We start from the raw sequence: 14,333 nt of genomic DNA, 5'->3' as shown, positions 1-14,333 counted from the left end.
TTGCCAGCCGGGCAACCTTGGCAGCTTTTTAGGTTGCCAAATGACAGTTTAGGTGGTCATTTAAGATGGCTTGCATGACGGGTGCGATAATGTGCTTGGACAAAGTGTGTAGTTACCAGTTGGAATTATACTCAATGAAGCATTCACATATTATTTCTGCTTCAAATAAAGTCACAAACTAAACATATTCACCAATCAAGACATGATATATCCCACAATGACATGCAGCAAAATTATAAGACAGTATCTCAACTCTTTTTACACGTTGCAATGAATGCAATTTCTATTAGTTCTTTCCACTTCCAAACAAATGTGGTTGGATTATTCAGCATATGATCAACCTGTGTCAATAAATCCTGGACCATGGTAACATATATGCGTACGTATAGTTGTGAATGTTGCTTATTAAATAACTACAGTACTGATACTCCATATTAAGAGCATTGATTTGCCGTTAAAATGAATTCTGTAATAACGTGTCAACGGTAGCAGTGACAATCGAACACTGCGGTTTTAATGTTCCACGTGTTCACAATTTAATTAATCCATCTTTATGGATTAAAACAAATAATAACATTGGGAATTAAAACACATTTGATTGCATTCCGTTATCAAACATAGTCAATTTTCGCTCTGAAGACATTCCCAGGACAATAAAGTCAGGGAGGGGTGTGTGTGTGAATCAATGCGGGGTGAATAGATGGCGGGGGGGAGGGGGATTAGAAGGCAGTAGGTGCAGAATGGATGGATTGAGGCAGGTGAATTAGTTGGTTGGAGTAGGTAAAATTGTGAGGGGAGAGCACGGGGGATGTCAGTGATGTTGAATGGGGGGTTCAGTACGGGATGGATGGGGGTAGACAAAAGTGCTGGAGAAACTCAGCGGGTGAGGCAGCATCTATGGAGCAAAGGAAATAGGCAACGTTTCCGGTTGAGACCCTTCTTCAGACTGTTCTCCCCATTCTTCTTAAATGGGAGGATCAGTACAGGATGGATGGGGGAGGGGGGGAGATCAGCGCAGGATGAATGGGGGGGGGGGGGGGGTTGTCAGTACAGTGTGGATCGGAGGGTCTGTGCAGGATGAATGGGGGATCACTACAGGATGAATGAGGGGAAGGTGCAGGGTAAATGGAGGGTGGGTCAGTACGGGATGAATGCATGGATTAGTACAGGATGGATGGGGGATCAGTACAGGATGGATGGAGGAGAAATGCAGGATGGATGGGAAAGGGGTAAGTACAGGGTGAACTGGGGGACCAGTGTAGGATGGATGGGGGGGGGGGGGGGGGGGGGTAGGAGAATCAATGCGAGGTGGATAGGGTGATCAGCGCAGGATGAATAGATTGGGGGGGGGGATATGGGGAGGGGAGCACAGGGGATGTCAGTGAGGACTGAATAGAGGCGGGAATGGGGATCAGTGCGGGATGGAGAGGAGGGGTCCCAGGATAAGGGGGGGGCGTGTGTGAGAGAGAGAGAGAGAGAGAGAAGAGGGGCGAGGTATGGAGGAAGGAAGGTCAGCGCTCCTCGGGCAACATCGCCCGCTGCCTTGGCCGTTGGGATTTCCTCGTCACCACCTCCATCCTCCGCCAGCCAACAGCAAGGTGCGGGGCCGAGCGGTGCAGCTCAAAGATCCCATAGCTATAGGGTCTATGGTGCAGCTGCTTCAGAAGGGTCGGAGCGAATGATGGGTCCCGCACAGCGGCAGCAGCGGCCGTGACAGCGGCTCCAGCTCCTCCTCCTCCCGCACCCCGCCCGCCCTGATAGCGGCCACTGCTTGCAAACCCACTAATGGTGCTTTCAATATAAACCCTCCCGCACGCCGATGCTTCCCCCTCCCTCCCTCCTCCCGGCCTCGGCGTGCAGGAGGGTTTGTATTGAAAGCACCGTTAGCGGGTTTGCAAGCAGCGGCCGCTATCAGGGCAGGCGGGGGGCGGGAGGAGGAGGTGATGGAGCCGCTGTTTGGGGGCCGTCATTCGCTCCGACCCTTCCTTACCCCGCATCTAGTATCTTTCCCACGCAATACAGCCGTCACCGCCGACACAAAACGTTGCGTTCATTTTCTACAGAGATGCTGCCTGACCCGCGGAGTTACTCCAGTTTTTTGTGTATCTTCGGTACAAACCAGTATCTGGTTGCCAAGCCGGGCAAAATGACTCTGTGTTTAGGTTGCCCGGCGGCGCTTTGAGTGGTCAGTGGCACCCGGGCAACCGCTAATTTCGAGCCCTGCACTAACACTATCCTGCACACAAGGGACAATTTGTTGGATTTCATTTTTATCATGAAAATAAATGATCTTGAAGATGTGAAAGAGACCAAATTTTCTAAAATTGAGAACGGGATAATTAACTGTCCACTCACTGTACCTTATAAACAATTACTGTGCACAATCTGCTTGAATATTGTGCTTGTTCTTGTAAAACTCGTAAAATATATATCAGTGCATATTACAACTTTTAATCCATATTTGGAAGCAGAAAGGATTGCTTCTGAATGTTAGGTTGAAGTATGAGGAAATTGTTTTCTGCCATGGTATTGGGGTGGGGGTGGGGGGAGGAAAGGAATTTATTTGGTATTTAAAATGCATGGGAGCTTGTGGGAATTTCATTGCTGGATGGCGTCATGAAGTAACATAATGCACTTTACCCACAAAGCAAAAAGAGGAGGAGGAACGCAAGAAACAAGAGGTGGAGATCAAGTGCCTGGAAGAGGAGAGGACTCAGCAGTTGTACATTAACCTGAAGGAAGCCCAGGAAATGGTCCAAAAGAATGAAAAGGAAGATCTCGTGTGGCGTGAGAGCTGTGAGTAAAAGCTGCCACTTGTGAAGCCTTTCAAGGGTCATGAGCTAACTTTTTGAGCAGGTGGGGAGTCTACAGGAATTTAAATGTGCCCACTCTAGGTATCTTTAGCATGTTTCTCCCACAATGTCCTCTGGTGAATGTGGGGGGAAATGATTTGAACGTAAAACAGTGCAGGGCGGCACAGTGGCGCTGCCTTACAGCGCCAGAGTCCTGGGTTTCGATCCTGACTGTGGGCGCTGTCTTTACAGAGTTTGAATTTTCTCCCTGTGACCATGTGGGGTTTTTTCCAGGTGGGTTTCCTCCCACACTCCAAAGATGCACAGGTTTGTAATTTAATTGGCTTTGGTTAAAAATTGTAAATTGGCCCCAGTGTGTAGGATGGTGCTCGTTCTAATGTACGTGATGAATGCTGGATGGCGCTGACTCGATGGGTCGAAGGGCCTGTTTCTGTGCCATATCTCTGGTCTAAAGGAACAGCCCACAATGTCTATGCCAAACATGGTGCTAAGATAAACTAATCTCCTCAGCTGCACATGATCCATATAACCATATAACCATATAACAATTACAGCACGGAAACAGGCCATCTCGGCCCTACAAGTCCGCGCCGAACAATTTTTTTCCCTTAGTCCCACCTGCCTGCACTCATACCATAACCCTCCATTCCCTTCTCATCCATATGCCTATCCAATTTATTCTTAAATGATACCAACGAACCTGCCGCCACCACTTCCACTGGAAGCTCATTCCACACCGCTACCACTCTCTGAGTAAAGAAGTTCCCCCTAATGTTACCCCTAAACTTCTGTCCCTTAATTCTGAAGTCATGTCCTCTTGTTTGAATCTTCCCTATTCTCAAAGGGAAAAGCTTGATCACATCAACTCTGTCTATCCCTCTCATCATTTTAAAGACCTCTATCAAGTCCCCCCTTAACCTTCTGCGCTCCAGAGAATAAAGACCTAACTTATTCAACCTATCTCTGTAACTTAGTTGTTGAAACCCAGGCAACATTCTAGTAAATCTCCTCTGTACTCTCTCTATTTTGTTGACATCCTTCCTATAATTGGGCGACCAAAATTGTACACCATACTCCAGATTTGGTCTCACCAATGCCTTGTACAATTTTAACATTACATCCCAGCTTCTATACTCAATGCTCTGATTTATAAAGGCTAGCATACCAAAAGCTTTCTTTACCACCCTATCTATATGAGATTCCACCTTCAAGGAACTATGCACGGTTATTCCCAGATCCCTCTGTTCAACTGTATTCTTCAATTCCCTACCATTTATCATGTACGTCCTATTTTGATTTGTCCTGCCAAGGTGTAACACCTCACATTTATCAGCATTAAACTCCATCTGCCATCTTTCAGCCCATTTTTCCAAATGGCCTAAATCACTCTGTAGACTTTGGAAATCCTCTTCATTATCCACAACACCCCCTATCTTGGTATCATCTGCATACTTACTAATCCAATTTACCACCCCTTCATCCAGATCATTGATGTACATGACAAACAACAAAGGACCCAACACAGATCCCTGAGGCACCCCACTAGTCACCTGCCTCCAACCCGACAAACAGCCATCCACCATTACCCTCTGGCTTCTCCCATTCAGCCACTGCTGAATCCATCTTGCTATTCCTGCATTGGTCCATATTGGTCCATTATCCATATTGCTCCATTATCCTTATTGGGGAGCCGTAAGCCCTATGTACTCTATTCCTTCTCATGATGCCCTTTGGCCTAATTTGTTTGAGTTTAGCTTCAATTGGCAATTTGAGTTTAATTCTCTTGAGCCATGAGCCCCTCACTTGATGTACAATCTACCCATGAGTCTGCACTGTTGCTCGCTGGCCTTCAGAATCTCTTCAGGATGTTTATCAGTGGTAGAAACCAAGATTTCCAACCTCCCGAATGGTGAAGTCAAGAGGAGATTGGAGAACAACTAGTGAGCACACAAGCCGCAACAGAGCAGCCAGATGATCTGTGAGTAGGAACAATGCAGAGCAAAATCAAGAAACTGAAGATTTCCTGTGTTTTTTGAAAGGTGTTATGGAAATGAAAGGGCCGAGAGTAATACGCAGCTAGCAAAACACTTTGGCAGTATAGAGACGAGGAACTGCAGATGCTGGAAACTTGAGCAAAATGCTAAGTGCTGAAGAAATGTAGCAGGTCAGGCAGCATCTATGGAGGGAATGGACAGGCAATGTTTCTGATTGGAAGTAGGAAGGGCCTGCAGATGCTGGTTTAAACCGAATATAGACACAAAAAGCTGGATTAACTCAGTGGGTCAGACAGCATCTCTGGAGAAAAGGAATAGGTGTCGCTTCAGTCTGAAGAAGGTCAATTCAGTCGATCAGAAACATCACCTTTTCTCCAGAGATGCTGTCTGACCCACTGAGTTACTCCAGCCCAGCTTTTTGTGTCTGATTGGGACCTTTCTTCAGAAGTGTAGTCCTTGTACAAAGAAAGATCTTGCTAAAAAGTAATATGATGATGACTAAAGGATTTGATTAACTGAGTAAAAACTAGCTGGTGGCAATCTGAAATAGATATGGAAAATGCTGGATGCACTCGGCAGGTTAGATGATGCCTGTGGAAAGTTGCTGTTTTGGGTCAAATAGATTCTGATAAAGTCTGTGAATACTGGATGGTCCAAGAGGTAGATTATTGCAGAATAATTTATTATCCAGTCAGTGGAAAGACTGTATATGATTACAATCGACAAGGCACAGATACAGGATAAAGGGAATAATATATAGTGCAAGATAAAGTCTGATTAAAGATAGTCTATTGTTTACAATGAGGTAGAATAAAGCTCAGGACCGCTCCTGTATCCCGTATTGATAAGACACCAGGGATAGTCGTGAAACTATGTAGCGTGTTTTCTGAAACCTATTGAAATCATCTCATCAGGCATAGGTTAGGTTTTTTTTGGGGGTTTTTTTAAACAAAAAACATTCCTAGTAACCCTATTTGGTAAAGCAATTGCTGGGAGAATTTGAGTCGTAATGTAAATTTGCTAATTAAAGATAATTCTCCAGGAGATTTGATGTCCGTTTCTGACTGGTTCAGAGCTTGGAGTCTAGATCCATGTAGGCATCCACAGTCCAACTGCTTCATTAACTCGAGTCTCTCTCCCGAGGTAAAAAACCTTCATTAGATTGCTCTTTTCAAAAATAAAATGGTCATTTAGTGCCTGAAAGCAGTGACCCAATCTCTCCTCTAATTGAAGAGTGAGTTCAACAGGCAGCAATAAGGGCAGTGCAAATTAATTAATGAAGGGGCAAAATGTATTGCTGAATGTAGTATTGAAAGAGCAGTTAAGATTATCTTCTAACAGGAGCCCAGAGTAGGCTAGCAGGATTTGACTTGCTTATCAATGGAGTAACTCCATTCTTTAGACTTTAGAGTGCGGAAACAGGACCTTCGGCCATCCGAGTCCGCACCGACCAGCGGTCACCCCGCACATTAGCACTATCCTACGCACCAAAGACGACTTGCAATTTTACAAAAGCCATGTAAACGTCCATGGAATGTGGGAGGAATCCAGAGGACCTGGAGAAAACCCACGTGATCACAGGGAGAATGTGTAAAGTCTGTACAGATATCACCAACAATAGACAATAGGTGCAGGAGTAGGCCATATGGCCCTTCGAGCCAGCACCGCCATTCAATGTGATCATGGCTGATCATCCACAATCATATACCATATAACCATATAACAATTACAGCATGGAAACAGGCCAACTCAGCCCTTCTAGTCCGTGCCGAACACTTATTCTCCCCTAGTCCCATCTACCTGCATTCAGACCATAACCCTCCATTCCTTTCCCGTCCAGTACCCGTTCCCCTATCTCCCCATATCCCCTGACTCCGCTATCTTTAAGAGACTTATCTAGCTCTCTCTTGGAAGTATCCAGAGAACAGGCCACCCCTCTAGGGCAGAGAACCCCACAGATTCGCAACTCTCTGTGTGAAAAAGTGTTTCCTCATCTCCGTTCTAAATGGCTTAACCCTAATTCTTAAACTGTGGCCCTGGTTCTGTGGGATCAGTCGGGATCAAATCTGGTTCTGTGGCGCTGCAGGCAGCAGTCCTTTATTTTTATATATTTATTATACAAGTCTTCTGCAGTTTATGATCGCCCGACTTATGTATTGCCCGTACACATGAGTGAGCATTTGGAAGCCTAGCATGGACTTGCCGGCTGCTGCATAGTGCAGGCATCTTCTGTCACTGTCATTCAGCATGGAAACGGGCCCTTTGGCTCACCGTGCCCATGAAAACGAGATGCCTCATCTACTCTAGTCCCACTCATGTTAGTCCCATATCCCTCTTCTCCCCTCTCCCATCAGGCAAGAGGTACAGAGGTTTGAAAACACAGACTCAGGGACATGTAACAGAGTGCATCCCGTTTAACATTTGATCATGGACCAGAAAAGCCACAATATGTCCTGCATCTAATGTACTGGTTAATTGGGTGAAGTTCTTTTCCAATGCAACTATAGTGTGTGCTCAATCTTAACTCCTCCACACGGAACAGGAATGACGATTCTTTGTTCGTATGTCGCTCTGCCTCTCTCTTGAATTCCTGAAATTGCTGGGCTTTACATGGAAACCTGTTCTGCTATTGTGGTTTCAAATTTAATCTGATGTGATGAACAGTAACATGATCTAATCTGTCACTTGGATGCTGTTTACCCCTTGGCCACATGCAATTCTCGTAGGCCAGTAATTAATATGATCAGTGACAAACATGTCCATCATAGAGGTCATTTGGTTGTGTCAATAGATGGAACCTTTTTTCAGCAAGATCCACTGAGTTTATGACTGGGTGACCACATGGTCCTATTAAGTCAGGACAATTATGCCTGTAACGATGGTTCCAAAGTCTTATGCTGGGTGATCCTTTTGACCCAAAATCTTCTGCACATTGGCTTCTCATTTTTGAAGATCATTGGAGAGGACTTGCCATTGTTGGTGGAGCTTCAGGTTTATGTTGAATAACTGAATCAATCAAATTGCAGGCTTTGGGGCAATCAGTAAGTAAGTGGGTGCACCTGAATGGTCAAAATCTAGATTCTCTATTGATTTGTTCTTCGATTTTCCAGTGAGTAATATCATCAAATTTCCCTTATTAAAAGTGCCAAGATGCCTCTGTGAAGCAAAATAGTAGAACGTTTTGCATTCCCTTCATTATTTTAACATGAGGTCATAAGGAATAGGGGTAGAATTAGGCCATTTGGCACATCAAGTCTACTCTGACATTCAATCATGGCTGATCTATCTCACGCTACTAACCCCATTGTCCTGCCTTCTCCCCATAATCTCTGACACCTGTATTAATCAAGAATTTATCTATCTCTGCCATAAAAAAATGGCTAAGAATTCCACAGATTCACCTATCTAACTAAGGAAATTTCTCTTCATCTCCTTCCTAAAAGAAAGTCCTTTATTTCTGAGGCTATGACCTCTAGTCCTAGACTCTCCCACTAGTGGAAACATCCTCTCCATATCCACTCTATCCAAGCCTTTCACTATTCTGTATGTTTCAATGAGGTCCACCCCTCATTCTTTTAAACACCCGCCCAGTGCTGACAAACGCTCATCATAGGTTAACCTACTCATTCTTGAGATCATCCTTGTAAGCCTCCTCTGGACCCTCTCCAGAACCAGCACATCCTTTCTCAGATATGGTGCCTTATAGAGCCTCAACATTACATCCCTGTTTTTGTATACAACTTTCTTTACTACTGATTTGATTTGCAGATTAACTTTTCAGGAAGCCTGCACCAGCACTCCCAGGTCCCTTTGCACCCCAATTAGAAAATAGTCTGCATCTTTATTGCTAATACCAAATACCAAAATGCATGACTCCACACTTTTCTACACTATTCCATCTGCCACTTCTCTGCCCACTCTCCCAACCTGTCCAAGTCCTTCTGCAGATTCCCTGCTTTCCCTACGCTACCTGCCCCTCCACTTATTTTCGTATCATCTGCAAACTTTGCCACAAAGCCTTCAATCCCCTCGTCCAAATTATTAATATACAACGTGAAAAGTAGTGGCCCCAGCACCGACCCTTGCGGAACTCCACTAGTCACTGGCAGCCAACCAGAAAAAGCCCCCTTTATTGCCACTCTTTGTCTTCTGCCGTCCAGCCAACCTGCTATCCATGCTAGTATCGGCTCTTTGATGGTGTGAGCTCTCATCTTCCTTAGCAGCCTAACGTGTGGCACCTTATCAAAGGCTTTCTGAAAATCTAAGTAAACAACATCTACTGACTGTCCTTTGTCTGTCCTGCTATTTACTTCAAAGAATTCCAGCAAATTTGTCAAGCAAGATCTCCCCTTCACAAACCCATGCTGACTTTGGCTTATTTTATCGTGAACTTCGAAGTACTCCGTAACCTCATCCTTTATAATGGACTCTAAAATCCTACCACCACTGAAGTCAGACTAACCGGCCTATAATTCTCACTATTCTGCCTTGCTACCTTTTTAATATTGGTAATTTTCCAATCACTCCATATATTTTATCTCAGTACATTTGACAATGTCTCAATTGCCAGCGACTTGATTTGGTATCTAGTTTTAGATTTTAGTCCCAATGATACAGCATTGAAACAGGCTCTTCGGCCCACTGAATCCACACTGACCAGCAATCACCCATATTAGAATCACTAATTCTATCCTACACACTAGGGGCGATTTACATAAGCCAATTGACCTACATACCTACCCATCTGTGGGATGTGGGAGGAAACAAGAGCACCTGCAGGAAACCCACACGGCCACGGAGAACGTGCAAACTCCACACAAACAGCACTGGAGGTCGAGATTGAACCCAGGTATGGCACTGTGAGTCAGCAACTCTTACTGCTGCGCCACTGTGCATTTGGTACTGTGTTCCAATTGAAGCTGTTTTGGGGGGGAAAAATACTTTAGTTTCCTGCAATCTGAGCTCTTATGACAACTGAAACACAAACCCTTCCTGCTCCACTCTCATTTGCTTTCTGCATTCTCCGGCAGTAAGGAAATCCAAGGTAGCTGACGAGAAGCGACGGTCGATAGCCAAGCAAGCACGAGATGACTACAAGCGACACTCTCTGAAGGCGATCGAGAGGGGAAAGGTGTCTGCAATCTCACAGACCTTTCAAAAGCTCCAGCCTCCAGTGAAGCCTCCCATTCCACCGCGCAGATTTGCTGTCAATCCCAAGGAGTGCAATGCCAGGTGAGCGACCTGTGAAGCCCCAAGGATGGATATGGTTTAACATTGAATCTTTTAGTACAGTGTTGTAACTCCTCAAACCTCAACCCATTTTGTTTGCAGCTAGTTTTATTTATTTCAGTGTACTTGCACATGGAATTTCAGAAGGCTGATTGTGTCGGAGCTACAGGAAAAATTCCCATCCTGTTTAAAATACCATCTTTAAATTTTCGTACGTTTTGCTTCCTGTTTTGTTGCCTGTGAAAACCTTTTTAATGTGGCTGATTCTTGTGCCAGTTTGATAACATTGTGACTGCTGGGGATATTGAGAAAGAAAACCTGCACAAACTTGTTCAAATTATCTTGTTGCTCACAATGGTTCTAGAAATGTTCTCAGTATTAGGAATGTTTTCCTTTTGTCAACTCGAAGTATAGATCATTTAAGGTGTGTAAGTGCCTGGTATCACTTATGGGTTGGCAAAGTAATGTCGTTGATGGCAGTGAACCAAAGCTAGCCATGACCACTACAGGCTGTTTGGGGGAGGCAGGGTGGTGTTGGTGGTGGGAAATGAGGTGATGGGAACAACAACAATAACCTGCATTTACATAAGGCCTTCAAAAATGCCATAAACACAGATAGGATGGTCAAGAAGACATTTGGCCAATATCATCGGTCATAAGTGCAGAGGTTGGGATGTTGGGTTACCGTTGTAAAAAACGTTGGGGAGACCATAATTGGAGTATTGTTCAAGTTTGATCATCCCGCTATGGGAAGGATGTCGTTAAGTTGGAACTAGTGCAGAGTAGATTTATAAGGATATTGCCAGGAATTGAGGGGTTGAGCTACAGGGAGAGGTTTGGCTCGCTATGACCTGATTCCAAGGAGCACAGGAGGCTGAGGAGTGGTCTTAGAGGTGTGTAAAATCATGAGGGGAATAGATAGGGTGCACAGTCTTTTACACAGTACTTCAACCAAGAGCCAGAGGACATAGTTTTACGGTGAGAGGGAAAACGATTTAATAGGAACCTGAGAGGCAACGAGTTAACAATGTGGGTGGTGGGTATATGGAATGAGCTGGCCAGATGAGGTAGTTGAGGCAGGTACTGTAACAGCATTTTAAAGATATTTTGGTCCATGGATAGGAAAGTGGGACTAGATGGGACATCTTGGTCGGCATGGGCATGTTGGGGCATAGAGTCTGTTTTGGGTGCTGTATGACTCTGACTTGTGGGAATGGGGACAAGGCAGGAAAATGGGATTAGGAGCCAGAGATCAGCCATTATTGAATGGCAGAGTAGACTCAATGGGCCAAATGGCCTAATTCTACTATAATTTATGAATTTGTGACTTTAACCCAGGGGTCGGCAACCTACGGCCCCCGGGCCGAATTCGGCCTGTAACCCGAAATCATCCGGCCCGCAGGTGGATTTCCCCCCCCGTAATCATCCGACCCGCCGAGCACCCCAAGCAGCAGCGGCGGCGGCCGGGCGCGCTGAGCTCTGGCTATACCGCATCCTGCGCAAAGCCGCTGGCATGGCCGCACCTTCTGTGAACACGTTTATGAAAGAACTGCAGATGCTGGAAAAATTGAAGGTAGATAGAAATGCTGCAGAAACTCAGCGGGTGAGACATGCAAGGATTGCACGAGGCATTTTTGTCTACCTTATGTGAACACATAATTTGATGCCTGCCATCCGGGGCAGGATGGGGGCGGGATCTATGTGTACACGTGATGTATGTGGCCCGCCATCCGCTCACAGACATGCGTCCTGGCCCCTATGCAGAACAAGGTTGCCGATCCCTGACTTGGTTCACTGGAACGGCACAGATAAAGTTTGATGTTGAGCCATTTAATGAATGCTTGCAGGTGTACTAACTCTAGGTCAGCAAGGAATGATCTAAACAGTGGCTTCTGGAAGAAAGAGAAGCTTAGGAAGGAAACGTCAGAACCCAAGAGACTATGCAGCTGCTGCACAGCCAACAACAGTGCACCGATTAAATCTGAAGTGGAATGTGTTGGAGAAAGCACCAGAGTTGGGAAGGGGTGAGGTCACAGATGGATTCTGAAATGGCAACAATACAAAACCTGTTCCTCAACACCAGTGGTTCAGACATGCATAACTATTTAATCATAATACATAACAGGAAACTGATATGACCAGGAGCAACATGGTTTTTCACCCAGTAATCCGAAGGTTGGTATTGAGAGAGTGATACCAGGATGGATATAAAATCTAATCTGGGGATTCCTGCTTGCCAAGAGATTCAGCGTGGAAACAGGCCCTTTGGCCCACATAGTCTGTGCCGACCAGCGATTCCCTGCACACCACAGCACTATCCTACTTGCACTAGGGACAATTTACATTTTTTACCAAGCCAATTAACCTACAAACCTGTACGTCTTTGGAGTGTGGAGGAGAAAACCCATGCAAGTTGCAGGGAGAACGTACAAACACCATACAGACAGCACCCATAGTCAGGATCGAACCTGGGTCTCTGGCACTGTAAGGCAGCAGCTCTTCTACTGCGCCACAGTGCCGCCCAGTTTAATCAAAAGCTAGCGCTGCGAGAGAGTTCTGCTGTTCATTATTTCCCTTTATTTTGTCTTCCATGGCATGAGCGTCTGCCGCCTGGAGATCTGCTCTAACAATCCACTCTCTTATCTCCTATCCCCAGTTGCCTGTTAAGTTTGTTGGATGCATTTACTACCCTCAGTCCGTTTCAGGTGCAGATTCACAAAGTCAGGAGTCTGTTTACTGCTGCTCACAGGTACCATATCCCCCAAGCAGAGCCTAACCTATTTTAGTTTCTTCAAAGTATTTCTCTAAAGTTCAGGTTGGTGGGATGGCACAGACATTTGACATGGGATTTAGACATTGGGTTGATTGCATATGGGTGAAGGGTATCCAACAGTGAGTGGTAATGAATGCAATGTGTGTGTTCATTGATTCGAGCCGAGAAATAGATCCTTTGGCCCACCAAGCCAATGCTGACCATCAATCACCCGTTCACACTCGTTCTATATTATCTCACTTTCAATCAATCAATCAAATTTATTCATCACATACACAATAAAGTGCAGTGAAATGAATTCGCCAGCAGCGGTACAATCAAAAAAGAACACACAATACACAATAAAATTTAACACAAACATCCACCACAACATTCTTCACTGTGGTGGAAGGCACAAAGTCAGTCCTCCTCCATTGTTTCCCCGTGGTCGGGGCCATAAACTGGCGGCTGAATGTACAGGCCCTCTCGTCGTGACGGTAAGTCCCGAATCGGCGCTTCACTACCGGAGACTGCGGCTTCAGGGTGTTGTAGGCCGGCGGTCGGAGCTCTTCTCCGGGGATCCCCGGCAAGGGATCCCACTCGGGACGTTAAGTCCATGCCGCGCCCGTGGCTAGAAGCCGCGGGCCAGCGATCGGAGCTCTTCTCCGACGATCCCTAACGAGGGGTCCCAGGCTCCAGACGCTGCGCCTGCAGCTAGAAGCTTCACAGACCGCGGCTTCAGGATGTTATAAGCTGCGGTCCAGCGATCGGAGCACTCCCTTCCGGCGACCCCGGCAATGGCTCGCATGCTCCGCGATGAGAAGTCCACGCTGCGCCCACTGCTGAAACTCCGGGCCCGACTCCGGGAAAGGCCGCACTAGTCCATTGGGGAGGAAGGCGAGATAGAAAAAGTCACCTCTCCGTGGAGGAGGCGACCAAAAGCGGTTCTCCCTCTCCCTCTTACCCCCCAAACCACCCCCCACACAAGACACACCAAGAGACATTAAAACACACATTTGGACACACTAAAAAAAACAAAAAAAGTAGAAATGACGAACACGCTGCTGGCAATGCAGCCGACTCGCAGCGCCCCCACAGACTTTCTCATCCACTCCCTACCCGCTAATTGGCAAATTTCACAGGTCAATTAACCTACAAACATGCACAACTTTGGAATGTGGGAGGAACCCGGAGCAGCTGGAGGAAACCTCACAATGAAACATGAACATTCGCTAATTTCCCTAACGGGTTCACCAAATCGTGTGAAAAGAGCAGAATGGCTTGAAGGGCAAATTGGGGTTTCCGCATTTGTATTTACTGGGTGTTTTAAAAAGACATCTCGAGTCAGGAAACGTAGTGTACTCAGGGCTGAATTCTTAGTTTGGTCAGTGACTGTAAAATTCCCTCTTAACCCGAGCTATTGATTGCACATTTAAACTTTTTCAACATTACAATAATATTTTGTTCCCTGTGGTGAACAAAGCCAGGCTCCCCCAATGAGGGATTGTTGCTTACTTTATTTATATAGTTGAGTATCTGCCATGG

At 45.8% G+C, this 14,333-nt stretch overlaps 1 protein-coding gene across 2 annotated transcripts in view; it reads left to right on the top strand.

The window, feature by feature from the left end:
* Positions 1-14,333, top strand: part of sh2d4a (SH2 domain containing 4A) — a 59,512-nt gene that overhangs the window by 34,563 nt on the left and 10,616 nt on the right. For both annotated transcript variants that reach the window (XM_033021827.1, XM_033021820.1), the window contains exons 5-6: positions 2,649-2,796; positions 9,838-10,039. In XM_033021827.1, the coding sequence (XP_032877718.1) occupies positions 2,649-2,796; positions 9,838-10,039 (350 nt within the window). The remainder of the gene's footprint in view (positions 1-2,648; positions 2,797-9,837; positions 10,040-14,333) is intronic.

Source organism: Amblyraja radiata, chromosome 1 (assembly GCF_010909765.2).
Source record: "Amblyraja radiata isolate CabotCenter1 chromosome 1, sAmbRad1.1.pri, whole genome shotgun sequence".
NCBI lineage: Eukaryota > Metazoa > Chordata > Chondrichthyes > Rajiformes > Rajidae > Amblyraja > Amblyraja radiata.
The sequence above is the reverse complement of the archived record's forward strand: the minus strand, read 5'-3'. Positions and strand labels throughout refer to the sequence as shown.